The sequence below is a fragment of the Xiphophorus couchianus genome, chromosome 23, assembly GCF_001444195.1.
Source record: "Xiphophorus couchianus chromosome 23, X_couchianus-1.0, whole genome shotgun sequence".
Classification (NCBI taxonomy): domain Eukaryota; kingdom Metazoa; phylum Chordata; class Actinopteri; order Cyprinodontiformes; family Poeciliidae; genus Xiphophorus; species Xiphophorus couchianus.
Window position 1 is genome coordinate 16,888,092 of NC_040250.1, and position 17,535 is coordinate 16,905,626.

General features: G+C 37.9%; 1 protein-coding gene across 1 annotated transcript in view; it reads left to right on the plus strand.

Moving 5' to 3' along the window:
* The window catches only part of spock1 (SPARC (osteonectin), cwcv and kazal like domains proteoglycan 1), a 118,090-nt gene extending 101,983 nt beyond the window's left edge, over nucleotides 1-16,107 (plus strand). The window contains exons 9-13 of the mRNA XM_028009698.1: nucleotides 9,177-9,296; nucleotides 9,616-9,837; nucleotides 11,012-11,074; nucleotides 11,677-11,814; nucleotides 14,711-16,107. Coding sequence (XP_027865499.1) covers nucleotides 9,177-9,296; nucleotides 9,616-9,837; nucleotides 11,012-11,074; nucleotides 11,677-11,814; nucleotides 14,711-14,907 — 740 coding nt within the window. The 3' untranslated portion in view covers nucleotides 14,908-16,107. The remainder of the gene's footprint in view (nucleotides 1-9,176; nucleotides 9,297-9,615; nucleotides 9,838-11,011; nucleotides 11,075-11,676; nucleotides 11,815-14,710) is intronic.
* The last annotated feature ends 1,428 nt before the right edge of the window (nucleotides 16,108-17,535 follow it).

Here is a 17,535-nt window from a genome sequence, read left to right on the forward strand (position 1 = left end):
GGCCAACGTAAGAATGGCAGTTGAACTCTTTAGTTACATAAAACTTTAATTTAAGTGTACCTTGAAGATTATTTCATGACCAAGTGCAAAATAAGGGAACTAGTTGCCAAAAGATTCTGCATACTCAAAAAAAGAGAGAAAGAACGTGAGCCACTATCACATTTCAAAGTACCAAAAGTTTCAAAGTACGATGAGTTTGATGCGTATCTTTTCAAACCTTCTCCGGCTGGAGAAGGTTGCTGTGAGAAAAATCTGAACCATCAGGACGAGTGCACTGTCTCTGAGTACGACACATTCGATGATTATCTTTTCAGTCCTTCTCCAGTTGGGGAACCGGAGAAGGATTTTCTGGATTCTCTGGCCAGAGAAAATGCAGCAGAAGTTTGCAGTGAATTTTCAGAGGACAGTACTCTTGAAGAGTACTTCTACTCTGTAGAAGAGAACGATTCATCCAGTGTTTCTGAAGAGCAAACGTCTCCGGCTGGGGAAGTTTGCTCTGAAAAGGAGACAGTGGAGTCCAAAAATTCAACATCTGAAACAAAAGCGGCATTAGAAGACCGGAGCCATGAAAAGAGATCGGTCCGAGGGGACGATTTCACCAAACGTCACGAATCTCCCAAGGTCCCAAGACCACCAATTTTACCCGGATGCAACATTTGCAATGAAGAGAAAAGACGTCGCGCTGCAATGAGCAAACGTTCGAGCAGACGTCATGCTAAAAATCCTTGTTGCCCCTTATTTTGACTCACAGCATGTTCCATCTGTCACGCTCCTCCTGACTTTCAGTATGGCAGGTTTGCATCTTCTCCATGTGCCTGACTGGGTTCTCTCTGGGTACTCCGGCTTCCTCCCACAGTACAAAAAGATTTTATGCACATTAGATAATAGATGGATAATGGAAATTTTTTTAACTTGTTTTTAATAATAATTGTTATTATTCTTAGTAATAATAGTAGCAATAATAATATGAATACTAGAAAATTCCCAAAAAAATTAAACCGGGGCCTGCCAAAGTGTGCCCATCAGTTTGGACTCTGCGTTCTGATGCTGAAAAATATGGACTTACACCATTGAGCATGTTAAAGTAAGTGTATCAGCTGAAATTAACCAAAATGCTAATGTTAGCATGAATGCTGTCAGTAGCATGTGGGGCATCACTAGCATGTTGTCTGTACTTTACTTTCTCCATTCAGTATACTAAACATGGCTAATAAGTAATAAAATTAGCTAATAGCTCATTTAAGCTAAAAGATTAATCCAAACATTATTTTAAATCAAAATGACAAAAGTAGCATAAAAACACATTGATTTAAACACTGGTCCAAAAAGACCCACTCATGGAAGACTGTATAGTCAATATGTCAGAGGGTTAAGGAACTGTTTTTCTCTTACTTATTACACAACCTAATAACGTATTTAACCTATTCCCACATTAACAGCGTAGGTTCCTGTGTGAGTGATGCCCTGGGTGAGCCTATCCTTATGTGCACGATTTCCCCTGAGTGATCCACACACACCCACTCCCCAGAAAAAGACCAGATATGATTCCATTGAGCTTCATTTGTTCTGGAAATGGTTTTGGCATAATAAAGATTTGATTGATCTAAAGTTATGTTTTACAGAATCTCTGTTTATTGTAGAATATTGCAGTTCAGCGGTGACCAACATTAGTGTGTTAGGTTTATAATTAGCTGATCAAATGCAAGCCAGCCTCCCTCAAACATGCCCTGTAATTTAATTGAATTAGAACCTGCAAATCAGATTTGCATCATTAGCCGTTGATTATGATGCTGGAGTACCAATATATTCTTACACTCTACCCAACAAATTGGGGTAGCCATTCCTAATTCTCAGTACATATCCTCAGTTGAAAACTTGGTGGGGTTCAAAAGACAGATGACTTGTTATTTTCGTCTTGAGGCTTTTTGCATCCTCTCTGCCATGCCACCCTGGGGGCTGAGCTGCATCGCCCACATCAAAAACTGATACTGAATGTTAATGAGAATAAATGTTTCATCAGAAATCACAAATAAATTAAGCAAACATTGAAACGTTGCAACTCCTACCTTAACTGGTGACAATTTTTATTCCCCTCTAAATGGCGAGCCACTGATGCTTTACAACAGGGATGTCCAAACTGTGGCCCGGGGACCATTTTCAGGGCTTGGGATGCTTGACTTTAAATCAAGAATCTAAATATTTAGTTTAGAAAGAACATTTTTGTCTTTGGAAAAAATGTAGAAAACTGAATACTTTATATTGAAATGTTTGAGACACTTCTTGTGCAACCTTCATGCAACATAAACCACTGATCATTAAAATACAGACAGAAAGTGAATGGTAATTCATTGCATTGTAAACAATCATCGGATAAAATCATACCAGAGGAGCTTCTCATCTGTTTTCTGCCTCAACGATGCATTTTTTTCTATCTTTGAGAATGTGCTCATAACCGCAGAGAACCTAACAACTCTGAACCCAAGAGGAAGGCCCGGTTGAGGTTCTTTCTTTAACATGGTAACATGTCTCCCTCATCATGTTCCAGCTACCAGCTAATGTTCATCAAAGGAGTTCCTGTACGAACCAATCGTTGCCCAGAGAAATTTACCTTGCCCTTGTGCCGCTTCACCCATTTACACCGATGCATCAAACTGCTCTCTTGCTTAATAATGCACTCTGAAATGCCTTTTAAATCTATATAGGTAGTTCTGAGCAAACGAAAGCCGCCTTTAAAGGAATGCAAATATTATTTTACTTTTGAAGTGCCATCTTCTGCACAAAGCAGGCATTCAAAACAGTAAAGGCTTTCTCACTTGTAAAATTATAGTAAGTTGCTTCGTCTGAAGTCTGCCTTAATCACCAGGCGCCACTGAACCCAACACCTCCTAACCATGAATGAAGAAGGTTAACATGCTTAGGATCTATTTAGGAAAATGTTTGTCTGCTTCTTGTCAGTGTTGACGTGTTCAAACTCATATGAATGTGGCTAAAGAGGCAGAAACTGAGATATTCCTATTCTTTAGACCTGATGCTAAAGAATAAGATAACCCAGAGACACACTGACGCAGAGGGAGGGGCTTCTGATGCAGGGATGCTGCTTCTCGTTTGCCTGTTAGTCAGACCAGAGGAAGCTAGAACTCAGGTTAGCAACCCAGAGCTGCTGATGTTCTGACACTTCCTCACTTTATGACCAACCACCCAGCTCAGTGGGGGGTGGAGGTCTGAGGGGTGAAAGCAGGAACTCTTTCCTTAGAAGATGACAAATGTAGTCTTAATAGGAACCTTCTGTATGTACTGTTTTGATCAATATTTGAACACATATTTGATGATAGTGGGTTCATCAGCCAGTAGGTATAACTGTGAACTGTAACCTGATTTTGTTGCACTTTTTAAAATCTTCTCTTGTGCTTTGCTGTTCATTTAGGCTTAAGCCAAAAAGAGCAAAAGCAAAACTTTTTAGTAGACTTCTCGCTTTCTTAAATATCATACAGTTCTCTGACAAATATTACACAATTCTCTTAGATTGTAATAAGAATTTAATTGGTGTCGCACGAATCCTTAACCAACATGGGCAATGTGTTCTGATGTGAAAAAGGTGGAAAAGCAGGATCCTTTTAAAGGTTGAAACTTCAACGGGCTTTCCTCTGTCCCTATCATATTTATCTCTACCTGTCTCTGAGACTGAGCACAGAGTCTATTACTGATCATTATCTGGACTAACCTCAACTCACTGCCTGTGGGATTGCTCTGGGAGGTTGATAGCTTCGGGCACAGAAAAAAAAAATCAGACATACCCTTGTATCTTTTTAATGAATCTGACCTTCTATCCTCTTTATATCTCTTACCTGACTTTTGCAGTTCGTTTTTCTTTCTCCCTGTGTTACCTTGTTAAGAAGTGTCATCCTGTATCTCTGCGTCCTATCATCTGATCTCCCTCGCTAGCTTTCATTTTGATCCTATCAGACAACTGAAGTCTCAAGGTGATTACCGCCCACTTTTTCTATTTGGAATAGAGCAAAACTGTCTTTTGTATTCCAAACTTTGTTGATTACAAAGTTACATGACAAAAACACAGCTGACAAATTCAAGGTCTGTCTCCTGATGGTGTTTTGAATGGTGTATTTGAAGCAGCCACACATCTGCAGAGATACAGAATCTGGATACTGAACTACAAAAAAAAAACACTTCCACAAAGTTTAATATTTAAATGATTGATGTGACTAAGGATGATAAATTTTGGCTGCTGTAGTTTGTCAGTCTGACCTGCTTATCAGCATAAAAAGCAACTGGAACCGGTTCAGCAACTCGAAATAGTCCAGAATTTCATGCATTGGCAAGATGCAAACCCCTCCAACCCATCCCATTTCTGATGGATCCTAGTTTGTAGACATAAAAGAGATTGCATTCACATGTGTGATTATAAGAGAGGAGGATAGAAGATCAGTCCAAGTTATGAAATGAGTGTTTTATATCTGATTTAAAACTGCAATTCCCACAAAATGTCTATTTTGACCGAGGCAGCTGCTTTTCACCTACTGCCACAGAAGTGTTTGCATACATGCAGAATGCATTTTATAGAATTCAAGTACAACTTTGACAACTTCAACTTGCCTTGAAAGTTGACAAAATAAAATGTGTTTTTTCAACAACAGCGAGATCAAACCAATTTGTCATCACTAGTCATGGTAAAAAAAAAAAAAAAGATCTATATTCAAATATTTGAGTTCTTAATCAATGACAATTTGTCTTTTTAAAACACATATCTAGTGTACTGTAAAGAAGCTGAAGCTTTTAATTGGATTTTATTTTTGAAATAACTATTGCTTTTATTTTAGGGTAAAACAGAAATTGGTGGCGTCAGCTTTTCTTTTGAATATTGTATATAGTGCTGTATTATACATGAATACCTCTGCTCAGTGTCTTCACATGCTGGACATCATGTAACATGACACTTTGAGGTTTATTACAAATTATAGAGCCATAACTCATCACAGTCTTTTGTATACTTAAGTTAAATTGCCATCTTGCATGTTTTTCCAATCTTGGCCTTTGGTATGTTTTCATTTACAGGACTATTCCTGGCAGCATGTCATTTTTATCTTTTTAAACTTTAAACAGCAGGTTATATAACAGGGTCTACAACCTCCAGTCTCAAATTGCAGAAATATTTTACTTGAATGTATCTGTATATATTTTATTGTTTCAATCAATCAATCAATCAATCAAATTTTATTTGTATAGCACATTTCAGCAGCAAGACATTTCAAAGTGCTTTACATCATTACAAACACAGAAACACAATGCAATATAGAATCAATAATCAAAACAAAGCATTAAGTCAAGTTCCATCCATTCCATTTTATTGTTTGTCTATGTTCATTGTGACTGTGTGCTGCAACTGAGTGTTTTTTTTGTATGCTGTCACAAAAGGGATGTTTTGTTCTCCATGGGTCAAACTTGATTAAACAGAGGTCGTTGAGTGAAAAGGGGAGGGTCAATGCAGAAACAAAGAACAACACATATAACGATGCTAACCACTTTTGGACTTGAGCTTTTAGTGTCATCAACATATATTTCAAAGATTGACTTTAAAAGTTAACGACTGCAGCTTTAAGCAAAGATTTCTGGCTGCTTTCTGTTGGAGTTTATTTATTTGTCTCTTTGCTCCACCAGGTCCGTTTACCAGTTTCAGGACCCGACCAGAACCCCCGAATGTAAATTACCTTGAGAAATAATGAGATTTGGTTATATATAAAAGCAGGCTTTAATGCCGAAAAATTATCAAATGTTACAAGTCATACATGTCGTACAAATGGAACAGATACGGAGCTACATTCACTGTCCAGCGCTGGGGCCACACTTTGCTCACCTTATGGATGGAACCAAGTGAGGGAAAGATTGTAGCGCATGTTTAGCTTTTTATTCTTCTCTGCAATCTGTACCCTCCCTAAAGTCTAATCAGTTTCAGTCTGTTTATGTATGACTGCCAGCAGACACACATAAACATGATTATGTAAGCTGCATCGTGTGCGTGTAAGCAGTTAAAAGAAGCTAAAAGAGATAGAGGAAAAGATAGAATCTACAACATTTCTATTCTTCTTCTTTGGTTCCTCACTTTGTTGCAGATTTATGAGGATTAACACTTAAACTGATAGAAACAACAAAGAAAAACAAATATAGGTCAGAAAATCTTATGTTTTCCTACAGCTGGATATAATCTTTTAACACTGTTTCATCACCTTTGGATATCTACCCCAGCACAGTCATTGCTGGTCCTGCTGGTGGTTGCCATGGTGAACTGATCACAAATTCACACTAGTTCAGCTTGTTATGTTCCATGTTCATAGCTGATCAATACTTTCCTGCATCATATTAGATTCAGAGTCATGTTTCAGATAATGCCTTTGTGAAATGAAATCATAATAATGGTAGAAATAATGTCAAATTATTTGTATCAGTCAGTTTAGTCCTATGGAAAGGTTTATCATGACCAACATTTCGCACAAGAAGCCTCCTGTGATGGGTAAAACCAAGAAACTCTTGAAATAACTATGAGAAACATATCAATTTAACAAATTACATAGTGATGGTATCATTTGAAACATATTTATAAAAAAATGCTGTGGAACTTATTTTCCATACATACATACTGTATATATCTCTTTGAATCAAATATAACACAAATATAAGACTGCTAAGCAAGATGGGAAGACTTAAGCTTCTGATGGTTTGGAGAAAGAAAATTAATTATTTTTTAAGTAAAAAAATTAAGATGTACGAAGTATTAAATGTATTAACTTTTCTTGATGCATTAGTGATTTTAACTAAAAAATATTTTTAGCGTTAAATAAAGGGGAACTTTTAAAGCTTATTTCTAAAACAGACTGAAGTGTCAAACCTCTCTGGAAAAAAATATTCAGACACTTGGAGAACAAAGTCTGAACTCCAAGAGAATTTACTCAAAAGACTAAAAAGGGAAAAAAAAAGGAGAAACTCTCAAGTTCCCATCAGTTGGGGATGTCTAAAGAGAAGTGGGAAATAAACTTCTCAAAGTAATGAGGGTAAGAGAAACAAAGAGTGAGAATTATCAAAGTGGTTTTCTAGGTCCAAGAAAGAAATAAGGTTACGCACCAGGTGTGATAAATGAAACTTGCAGAACTGATGAAATAAAAAGTAGGAAGGAAAATAGGAACTTTCACCAGAGGGAATTTAGCAGGCCTTAAAAATGAAGAAGTAGAAATACAAACTGGTTTTGATGTAATGATGTGGAGGTTTAAAAAAAAAAAACTAAAATGGGTTTAGTTTTGGAAATTATTTTTTGAATTCTTGTTTGCTGTTTTGTCCTCTGCTCTATAGTGTGGAAGTAAATACATTGATACATAAAGAGATAACCTCTGAAATAGGAAATTTTATCTGGATGTTCTTGAAGGATTATAATACTCACACTTGCACATGCACAGAGAGCCCACCTTGTAATTCCAGAGGTAATGTCACTCTGAGCGCCTGGGAGATAAATGTTATCTGTCCTCTGATGCAGCTCCTGTCTGTTACCTCGGGCATTCGCTGTTTTATAGAAACTGTCGTGCAGAGGCTCAAACTATTACTGAGAAATACAGTGTGTGTCTCCATGTGTGTATATGCAGGATACGACTTAAAAATAGAAGTAGGGCCCAACAGGAAAAGAACTTTACATAATGAGTAAAGTTCTTAGTTCTTAGTATAACTTTTTTTATGATTCCTTGGTATGTTTGTGTGCTGTAGTTATTTTTGATGTCCTTCTGAAGACGTTTTGTTCCTCTGTCAAAAAACTGTTATTTGGGTCTTTATGTAGATAATGACAACTCTGTACTTTTGGTCTGTGTGTGTGAACAGTATGTATGAACCTCATATGTAGGGTGTCTTGCAAAAAATGTTCATACATCTAAACTTTTTAACAATATTCCATATTATAACATTTCAACCATGAACATGAATGCATGTTATTTGAAATTTAGTTGATAGACCAATACAAGGGACGGTTAAGTAGGAGGAAAAGATGCATGTTTTTTGTTTTTTTTTATAGAAAGTTAAAAGAAGACCAGAATGGATTTGCATTAAGCTTGTTTGCAAAGACAATGGTCAAAACGTTCAGTTCCTAATTGTGAATAGCTGAAGAGGCTCACCATAAAAGACTTGCAGCTGTAATTGCAGCAAAAAAAGGAGAGAGTATTGGGGCTAGTACAGATGTTCTGAATTGTAAAACAAGTGACAAAAGCTATCCATATGAAAATAAACCTTCAGTGTGTATCAAGGGTTTTCATAGAAAACTCAGATCCCGACCCTCTTTCCCCTTTGCACTGTACTGCATGACAAACTTTCAGAGATTAGACTGGCAGGCTCTGTTCCAGCTGGAGAATGAGTCTGCCCTTTGGAGTCATCTATCAAGCTCTAAAAAGAAAAAAGAACGAGGCGAAAAAAAATCTGTCAATCACAAGCAGGATAAGGAGAAAGAAGACAGAGAAGGAAAAACGAGGCAGACTGCTTGATTTGTAGGCAGACTTTGTCAGTCTAACTGAAACAACCAGGGTTTTTTTTTTTTTCTGTTCGTTTGTTTATATTTTGTTATCAGAGATGTCATTAAATACATGGTTCTGCTGGTGCTCCGTGTGGGTAGAATGATGAACAGAAACATCAACATGCATGGCCCTGCTGCCACAGCCTTCTGTACGGCTGCACGGAGGAGTGAGATCTAGGGTAAATGTACAGACGCGCATTTATCTACAAAAATGCAACCGCCACTGAAAGACTGCCATTTATTTTTGTTTGTTTTTTTAAGCCAAGAGGAAACGAATTTCAAATAAATCCGTGTTATGTCTGTGTTCAACTGGGTTTTCCATAAAATCGTTTATTTGATCAGGGGTTCAACTCCAAATGGGTGGAAATAAAAGCAGACAAGCAAACAACAAAATAGTTACCGAATTTGTGTGTCTAACAGTCAGGAGATAGCAGAGGCTTAGTATGTGTTATCAGCCTTCTGTGTTTGCTCGGGGAGCATAAACAAAAGAAAGAAAACATTCATACAGTGAATCTCTGATAAGAAGTGAATAACGATAAGTTATTTTCTGCAGTGATAACAGCAGCAAGAGTGACTGCATTCCTTCTCATTATTTGGTGCTTTTATGTCGTTTTGTGTGCAGGCTGCTCAGACGCAGAGCTCCACAGTCTGGCTGCCAGACTGAAGGACTGGTTTGGAGTCCTGCACCTCGATGCCAACAGAGACCTCAAATCCTCTGACAGTTTTGACTCCACCACCGGACGTGAGCGCTTTCCTTCCCCTCTGTGATGTTTTTTTTTTTTTCTCTCTTTGTGCCTAAATGTATCATCTATTTCTGACAAGCACACACACACACACACACAGGCCCACACGGAGGCCCCTTCAACAAGCGAGAGATGATGTTGATGCTGACAGTGACCCTGCTGCGTTCCCTGTTATGTCAGCATGTCTCAACACATCTCAGCCCCGTCACTGTCAACACTTGCTTTCGCTCAGTTCTCGCTTTGCTCCTGTAAAAAGAAATGATCCAGACATGTTTTTGTACTTCCAGTAGTTAATTCTTTTGTTTCCTCCTCCTGTAGATTTTGACACCAGCATATTACCCATTTGTAAGGACTCACTGGGCTGGATGTTCAACAAGCTTGACATGAACTTCGACCTGCTGCTGGACCAATCAGAGCTGAGCGCCATCTATTTAGACAAGTATGAGCTGTGCATGAAGCCTCTCTTCAACTCCTGTGACTCCTTTAAGGACGGCAAGCTGTCCAACAACGAGTGGTGCTACTGTTTCCAGAAGCCTGAAGGTAAGTGAGGGGAGCGAAAAGATGTTGACTTGAAAGCTCACACACATAAAGAAATCAAAGCAAAAGAGTCTTAAGTTACTCTGGAGAGCTTTACTTGAACATTAAAAAAAACTTTCTATCAATCAATCTAATTTCAAACCAGAATGTTCAAATGTTGACATATTGCCCTCAACTTGGAAAAACCTCATTATAACGAGAAGGGAACTGTGATGCTTTTGCAGACTTAATTTTGAGTAAATAGAAAGACAATTTTATTATATTGTTTTTCTTGCTCATTTCCTGGCCATTTCCAACACAACGCCACTCCACCAGGTGTCACATCTGCACTACAATGTTTCCTCATTATCTTTAGTTTCCTTGGAGAAATGGAAATCCTGGTGAGGAATAAATGAGAACACCTCCACATCTATTCAAGCTCTTGCTGCTGTTATATATAAAAAAAGCATAACTAAGCAATTAGAAACAGACTGAATACGTATAACTTTTATGAAATTTATGCCAGGAGAAAACCTTTCCAAGAAAAACAAAGAGCAGGCTGAAGTTTTACCAGATCGAACATGGACAAAGGCAGTGCTTTTTTTAGTTGTTTGGAAAGATTAATGTAGAATGGAAGCATTTGGATACCAGATCTCTGGCAAATGAAGCATTCCAGAAAAATAAAATCAAACCAGCGGTGAAGCTTAGAGCTTGACGTGTCTTGGTTTGCTGTAGCAGGACCTGGCCATCATCATACCACCCCCAGGAACTGATGAGGACAGGAAAGTGTATGTGAGGATTGGGAAAATGTGGGAACATCTGTGACAATTTAAACCTAAAGCAGAACATAAGAGTGTCACTGAAGATATTTCAGCTAAGGGGCTTAAGACTAGTTCCTGTGCAGTAGGGTGACTGAATGTTGCCCTCAGAAAAAATGTCATGCTATACATTTTATTTTATGTCCTTTAATAAAAACCATCGAGTGAGTGACAGTTCCAGCTTGGCCACCCTTATGAAGGTTTTCTGGCTCTGCCACCTGGTTTGGCTAAACTAACAGGATAGGTCAGAGGAAGTTTGGGAAAATCATAGAAACAAAATTAAAGAAGTGACAAAGAAGGCGCGTTGCATCTGATGATCTGTTTTCAGTTTTGTTGTGAAATGATTTAATGAAGTCATCTTGTATCCTCTCTCACTGCAGGACTTCCTTGTCAGACTGAGAAAAGCAGGATCCAGAATCAGAGTCGAAGAAAGAGCCTCATAGGTAAGTGTTAAAAAATTATAGCTATCATTCAACTTTTGATGTCCGTCATTAAAACACATGTACTAGAACAACAAACATATTCCTATCTTTTAAATTTCAAAACATCTCAGTGATGGATTTTAAAAGCATGTCAGCAAGCATTTTGTTTAAATGCCACTGTTCGAATTGGGTAGATTTTATATTGTTCCTGCTCACAGTGAAAGGACTTGAAAAATAAGCTGCGACTGGGTCAAATGAAGGTAACAGAGAACGGGTGTGTGTTTGTGAAACAGCAAGTGTGGAGGCGTGTTTGTGTCTGTGTTATTGAGAGTGACTGTGTCCACTTAAGCAGGATGTATGGTTGTTGTCCTGCAACCTTCACAGGAGTAATTGATTGTTAAACTCCCCCTGTGAATACACAAGAACTTCAGTTCCTACTTCCGGACGAAAACGCGTACCCTCTGCCTAGCAGCAATCGAATTATACAGCATGTTCCATCCTCACAAACTTAATGTTCTTAATCTTTTCTTTCTTCTTTCACTTAACTTTATTTTCTTTCCAATTTGTCTTCTGGGTTTTTTTTACCTTTTCTTGTTGTTTTCTTCTTTTTTTAATGCTTCTAGGCTCCTATATTCCTCGCTGCACTGAGGAGGGCTACTACAAACCAACCCAGTGTCATGGCAGCACCGGCCAGTGTTGGTGTGTGGACAAATATGGCAACGAGATCGCTGGATCCAGAAAACAGGGCAACCCTAACTGTGGTAAAACCATAACTAATAAACTGTGTATTACACTAACATATGCACACTATTAATCTTTCTGAAGCAGAAACACTGCATAATTGGCGGTCTTCCTGACCGAATCTGTTTATTTTTGTGTTGATGGTCAGATTCAGGTGGAAACATAAGATCTGTCTTTCCTTCTCCTTTTGCATTATTATTAAACTAATTTGACCTTTATTAATGTTTAGATACCAATATGTCTCAAAATCTATCAAAAATCAACTAATTTTTTTCTGGAATTATTCCAAATTTCCAGGAGAGTGTTCTTTGTTGCATAAGAAGCATCATTTCTGTATGTTTCTCTTTATTAAGAATCAGCACAAATTGACACTTTATCTAAACATGTAATTAAGCCTAAGCTGAATAATTTTATGATGTAATTCTGAGTTCTAATATCTAAAACAAGAAAGTGTGGAAAAATGAAACTCTTCTAATTTTGTTCTGTTCGATTTTAGCACCAAAACTGTCACAACAGAACAGGGAGTGAAGGCATTTACTTTAATTTGTGCTGGGTTCCTACACCTAACACAAACCTGACTGGATCTCTGCAAGTGTACAGATTGGAAAATTGGAGTGGAAAATTTGGCACAAGCAGCTCTTCAGTTTGAAATGTCGCTCTGAGGTAGGCAGGTGGTACTGGTATCGTCTGGTAATGGACTTGGGATGTATGAAGTTTCATAAAGAAGCAGGTTGCTGCTGTTAAAAAAGTAATGTTCCTCTTTATAAGTTAAGGTTTAAGTTGACTGAGCTTGCAGAGTGTGTACGGATGGAAAACAAAAAATAATCTTGCAGGAACTTTTCACCTAAGCAGGCTCATGTAGAAAAGATGTTGTTTTGTTTAGATCTATTGCCGCATGGGAATATTTAGTTCGACTTGGAGGAAAGCAGTTGAATAAGTTTATATTTAAAGAAAGGCAGGTCATGTTACCTTTTATAGTATAGAGAACAGACTGTGATGTGTCAACAATACATAGAAAGCAGCTACTGCAGGTTTGTTTTGCTGCTTTGTTCTGTTAGACTCTCACTCTGTACTTATTTCTCACCTCTATCTAGACATCAGTTATCATATCGGACATTCCTCTAGAGCCACTCTCAGTTTCTGCGACGTCCCATTTCATCTACTTCTTATATCTTTTCCCACTTTCATCTTGCAAGTCAAATAGAAATATTTGTCACTCACAGGGGATAGCAATATGAAAAAGAAAGTCTTGGAAATGTGATTTAGGAACAGCAATGGAGTCACACTTTGTGGAGGAGAGTAATGAGACTGAAATATAAATAAGAAAATGTGTATACATTTTAAAACCACAATTTGCACGCCAGCAGCTGAGACTCAAAGAAAATAGTTTTGTTTTTTTTTATAACTACACTTTGGCATAAATCAATTCCAGAGTGATTTTACTGTGTAAAAAAACAAAAAAGCAGAATAATTAGCAAACAAAAATTCAGGCAGACATAGCGATTACCAATCAAACGGTGGACTTAGAAGCACAGATTACAGCTCAGTCGAATGCCAGCCTAGTCCAAGCCAGTAATTGCAGCTTCCAATATTGATAAGGTGTTTATCCAGTCACAGAACACACACAGATGCACACATAGACAAACAGAGACAACAGAACTCCTTTTGTCTGTGGTGTAACGAGCTCATCAGACTCAGCCTGAATGGCTTCAGGCTATTGCAGCTTGGAGTTCTCCCATTCCCCCATGCATACAGCAAGTCTCGCAGCTCTCCACTCATTTGGCTTAAATACAAGAAATGATGAGGTGGAAACAATGGGAGAGTGCGCCTGTACATCCCAACCTGTGAGGAACCTAATTTTGGAACATCAGTGGGAAATACCATACTGTGCAAAACTACATGGTCATCTCTCAGTTAATAATTTTTTGCTTCTATGAAGCCAGACTTTTAATGTGCTCTGGTTCAGTGGTTCTCAAGGCTTTCTGAAGCTCCTTTCTAATTTGAATTTCTGCTGCCTATTCATTTCAGTTTCTGACCATTTTCAGTTAAAAAAATTTTTTATTATTATTTTTTCTTTATTATTTTCAATACTCCTTACCTCTGATTTCTGAATCATGCGGGCAAAACAAGTTCAATCACCCAATTATTGAACCGAAGTTTTGTCTGCACACAACACATCTTAGGAAATAACCAACTTAATATTTAATCATTTTTCAACTAACAGACTGTTCCAAATATGCAATTTATTCCCATTTCTTCAGTTGTATCTAAAAAGACAAAGATTTTCTTCAGAGGTCAAACAAAGATAAAACTATTTTTCCAAAACGAAGGAGATTTCCAAAGATCTACTGCTGTATGTAATGAAATCATGGAAAAGTAGATTTATTGAGGTAATTTAATCCAGAAAGTGATGTGTATCAGTGATATATTTCAAGGGTTTGTATTTGTTAATTTGATTATTAAGTTTACAGCTATTGAAGACAAAATTCATTAGTTGGTCCTAGGTTTTGATATAACCTAGGACCAACTTAAAAGAAAATAAATTTTAAAAGGTTATTTTGTGAGTTCTGTCTCCAAGCAGTGTATGTACAGTACATGAATATAAATAATAAATATTTGAAATATGACACCCTTTATGAAATAATTAAACTTTTAAATATTCTTTAGAAAATCTGGCTAGTCTACAGCTTACCAAGTAGTGGAAAATGAATGGAAAAACCAGTCCAAAGAAAAGCGTTTAAATACATTACGTAACCCTGAGGAACCATTGATCAAGACTATTTTAAAATATTACAAGAAAGTCTGGTCTTCTTGTAAGAAAAATATAAAGAAATAAGATGTGGCTTACTTTTTGAATCCATCATGTAGTTGTTCTTGACTTGTACTTGTCTTTGATTATTGGTAATCTATTCACAGATGAGGACCCAGAGACATCGGGGGACTTTGGTAGTGGCGGTGCTGTCATTCTCCTCGATGACCAGGAGGAGGAGCCATCACACAGTGAACGTAGCAGGCAGAAGAAAAGGCGGGGCCGGATCCACCCCCGGGGAACTATCGAGGATGACGAGGACGAGGATGAGGACAAGGACGATGAAACTGGTTATATCTGGTAGCTCCACTACGTCATTTTACTTTGCCATCAGCTGACCAGAAAACTCTGTTAACTCAGCACAGATCTGAAGCCATTCCAACATCTCCTCCTCCGGCTACCTTGGCAGCGGCCCATCTTTTGACTCTGAACCTGCTCTTGTAATCCCTGCATTTTACCCAATCCTCCTCTTCACTGAACCTCATTCAAACTTTTTATTCCTTAAATTCCACTAATTTCTCAGATAAAGAAAACAAAGTTTAAAACATTTTAAACAAAACTGTCAAGATCCTGTTAGAAATTTGCCCATTTCCGTCCACATCCTTGCTTTTACTCCTCCTAAAAAAAGCCCTCCAATTTGTAAACCCTTCAAGTATAGATACTTTTTTTCTTTTGCTCTGTTCCCATCCTTGTTCTCTCCTATTGATGTGAGTATCGGTGTCTCTGGTAAGTCTGTAAGCCCAGGCACATTAGCTGATATATTGGATGTAAATATGTTTCCTCCAGGAAGGCTTGATTGTGGATTCTTTTCCCTGTTGTTTGTTCGCAGCTCATTTTTGTGTTCTGTGTTCCCCCGCTGGGCTCCCTCCAGTGTTTTCCACAAATTGCTGCCACAGTTTAAAGCTCCGAGATGCCCCACCAGTACCAACCTGCTCCACTCTCGGTTAATTTTTGGAGGATTGTAATTTTTTTTATTTTATTTTTTTTTTTATGTGTGTTCGGAGAGCCCAGGAAACAATGAGATTAATGATGTATTGTTGTTGTTGTTGCATGTTTCTCATCTTGTACCTGTAAAAGAGAGATTTACCTGGCCAGGTCCAGCTCTATGCATCTCAAACTGAAAGTGATGCCTATTTTGGCTGCTACAATATGTTGCTGTTGCTATGTTGATGCTGTCTAGTGTCCTTTCAGTTCTTCTCCCAATCTCAGGAGGTAGGAAATTGTATTGCAGAGAGATAGCTGGCCTGGAGTGCAAATCTGTATGCCTCGGCCTACTCGTATTTTGCTAAGTGGTCCGTAGGTCTGCTGAGGCCTTTTGACTGTGCATGGACACCGGATGAGGTAGCTGCTCCTGAGCTGGGAGGACATATGACATCCAGCGGAGACAAGAGTCTGCTCTGCCTCCCAACATTGGATATGTTCAGTGAATTGAAATCAACTGCGTAAACTTTTATTTATTTTAAAATTTAAGTAAAGTGACACCTTGAGTGTCTTTTGAACCTTACGTGTCGATGTTCACTTGTCTCTTCTTTTCAACATGTTGGCTTATATGCTACATCCAAAGTCATAAGAAAATCGCGAATTAAAAACACGTCTCTTGGCTCACTTTAAAACCACAAAAACATTCACACAAATTCCTCTTTCTTGTCCCTTTTCCTGTTTCTAATGCCTGGATTTCTGTGCAGTCGAACAATCAAAGCCCTCTATCAGCTCTGACCTTTTCTAGCCTTGAGAAAGCAGCATCCCCTTTTAGAGCCAGAGATAAATGGTAGCAAAATAAAACACTCGTATCACGCGCCTCTTTTGAGAGAGGAGGATGACAAAGTCGACAGCGACCAAAAAGAACATGGAGGCTTAATGAGTGTTTTTGTAATGTCGTCGGCTAATGGGACAGCTGACCTCGCTGCACTGAAACAGCCATGCTCAGCACTTTGAAAAAACATCATACCCACAATCAGAGGCTAAAAGGACAACTGAATCTTTTGGCTTGGAAAGGCTGAGTCGGCAGTCCTCCGCAGACACTGCCAGACTGAATTAGTAATTTGCTTTACATAGTTGATGCATAAAGGGTGCGTCAACTGAGTGACCTTACCTATTCTGCTTGTGGCTCCAGACTTTGTGAATATAGCCGTTTGCTTTACAGCTTAGTAGAACTTTCCATTTAAGATTGTCGTCAACTGTTTGGCTGGATCTCCGTATATCCTTGAACGAAATAGTGAAACTAACCACGTGATGAAAAAGTAAAAAAAAAAAAAAAAAAAAGATTAAAATGTATAATTTTTGAGATTCTGGGTGGAAGTGAAGAACAACACAGCAGCCACTGGGAAATCTCAGAGTCCACACAAGTAGATCCATATTTAAAGTCAGGCTTTTTCCCAAATACTAATACTTTTGCTGCTGAGGCTGCAGACAAATTCAGACCTTATAGTTTCAACTAATTACATAAAAAACTCATTTTAAACATTTCTTTAGACACTTGCCATTTTTATATTGGTAATGTGCCAATTTATTTGTTTTTCACCAACACTTATCAGACTTTTCATAGAACTTATTTTTTGCAAGCCATGCACATAGAAATACATAGGTTGCTTTTTTTTAAATTGTGTATAGGTCCTGCTAGGGGTGTCACAAAAGTTACACCCTTTGAGTTGACAATTTGATTCAGTCGGGACATCCTTGGTCTTAAATATCCACAGGCGTAAACCTGGCTGCACAAAAGTTTATTCTATTAGATCATGAGCTAGTTAACACCATTAACAATTTATTCATATTGAAAACTACTAAACACAGCCACTTACTTTAGTAAATGGTTGCATCATGTCCAAAATCAATAAACAGATGGTAAACAATTGGAAGAACAGAAATTGAGATTACTATCTCGAGCTGTACTCATATTTTCCAGTGCTACAGCTATATTTTTGTTAGTTTCTCA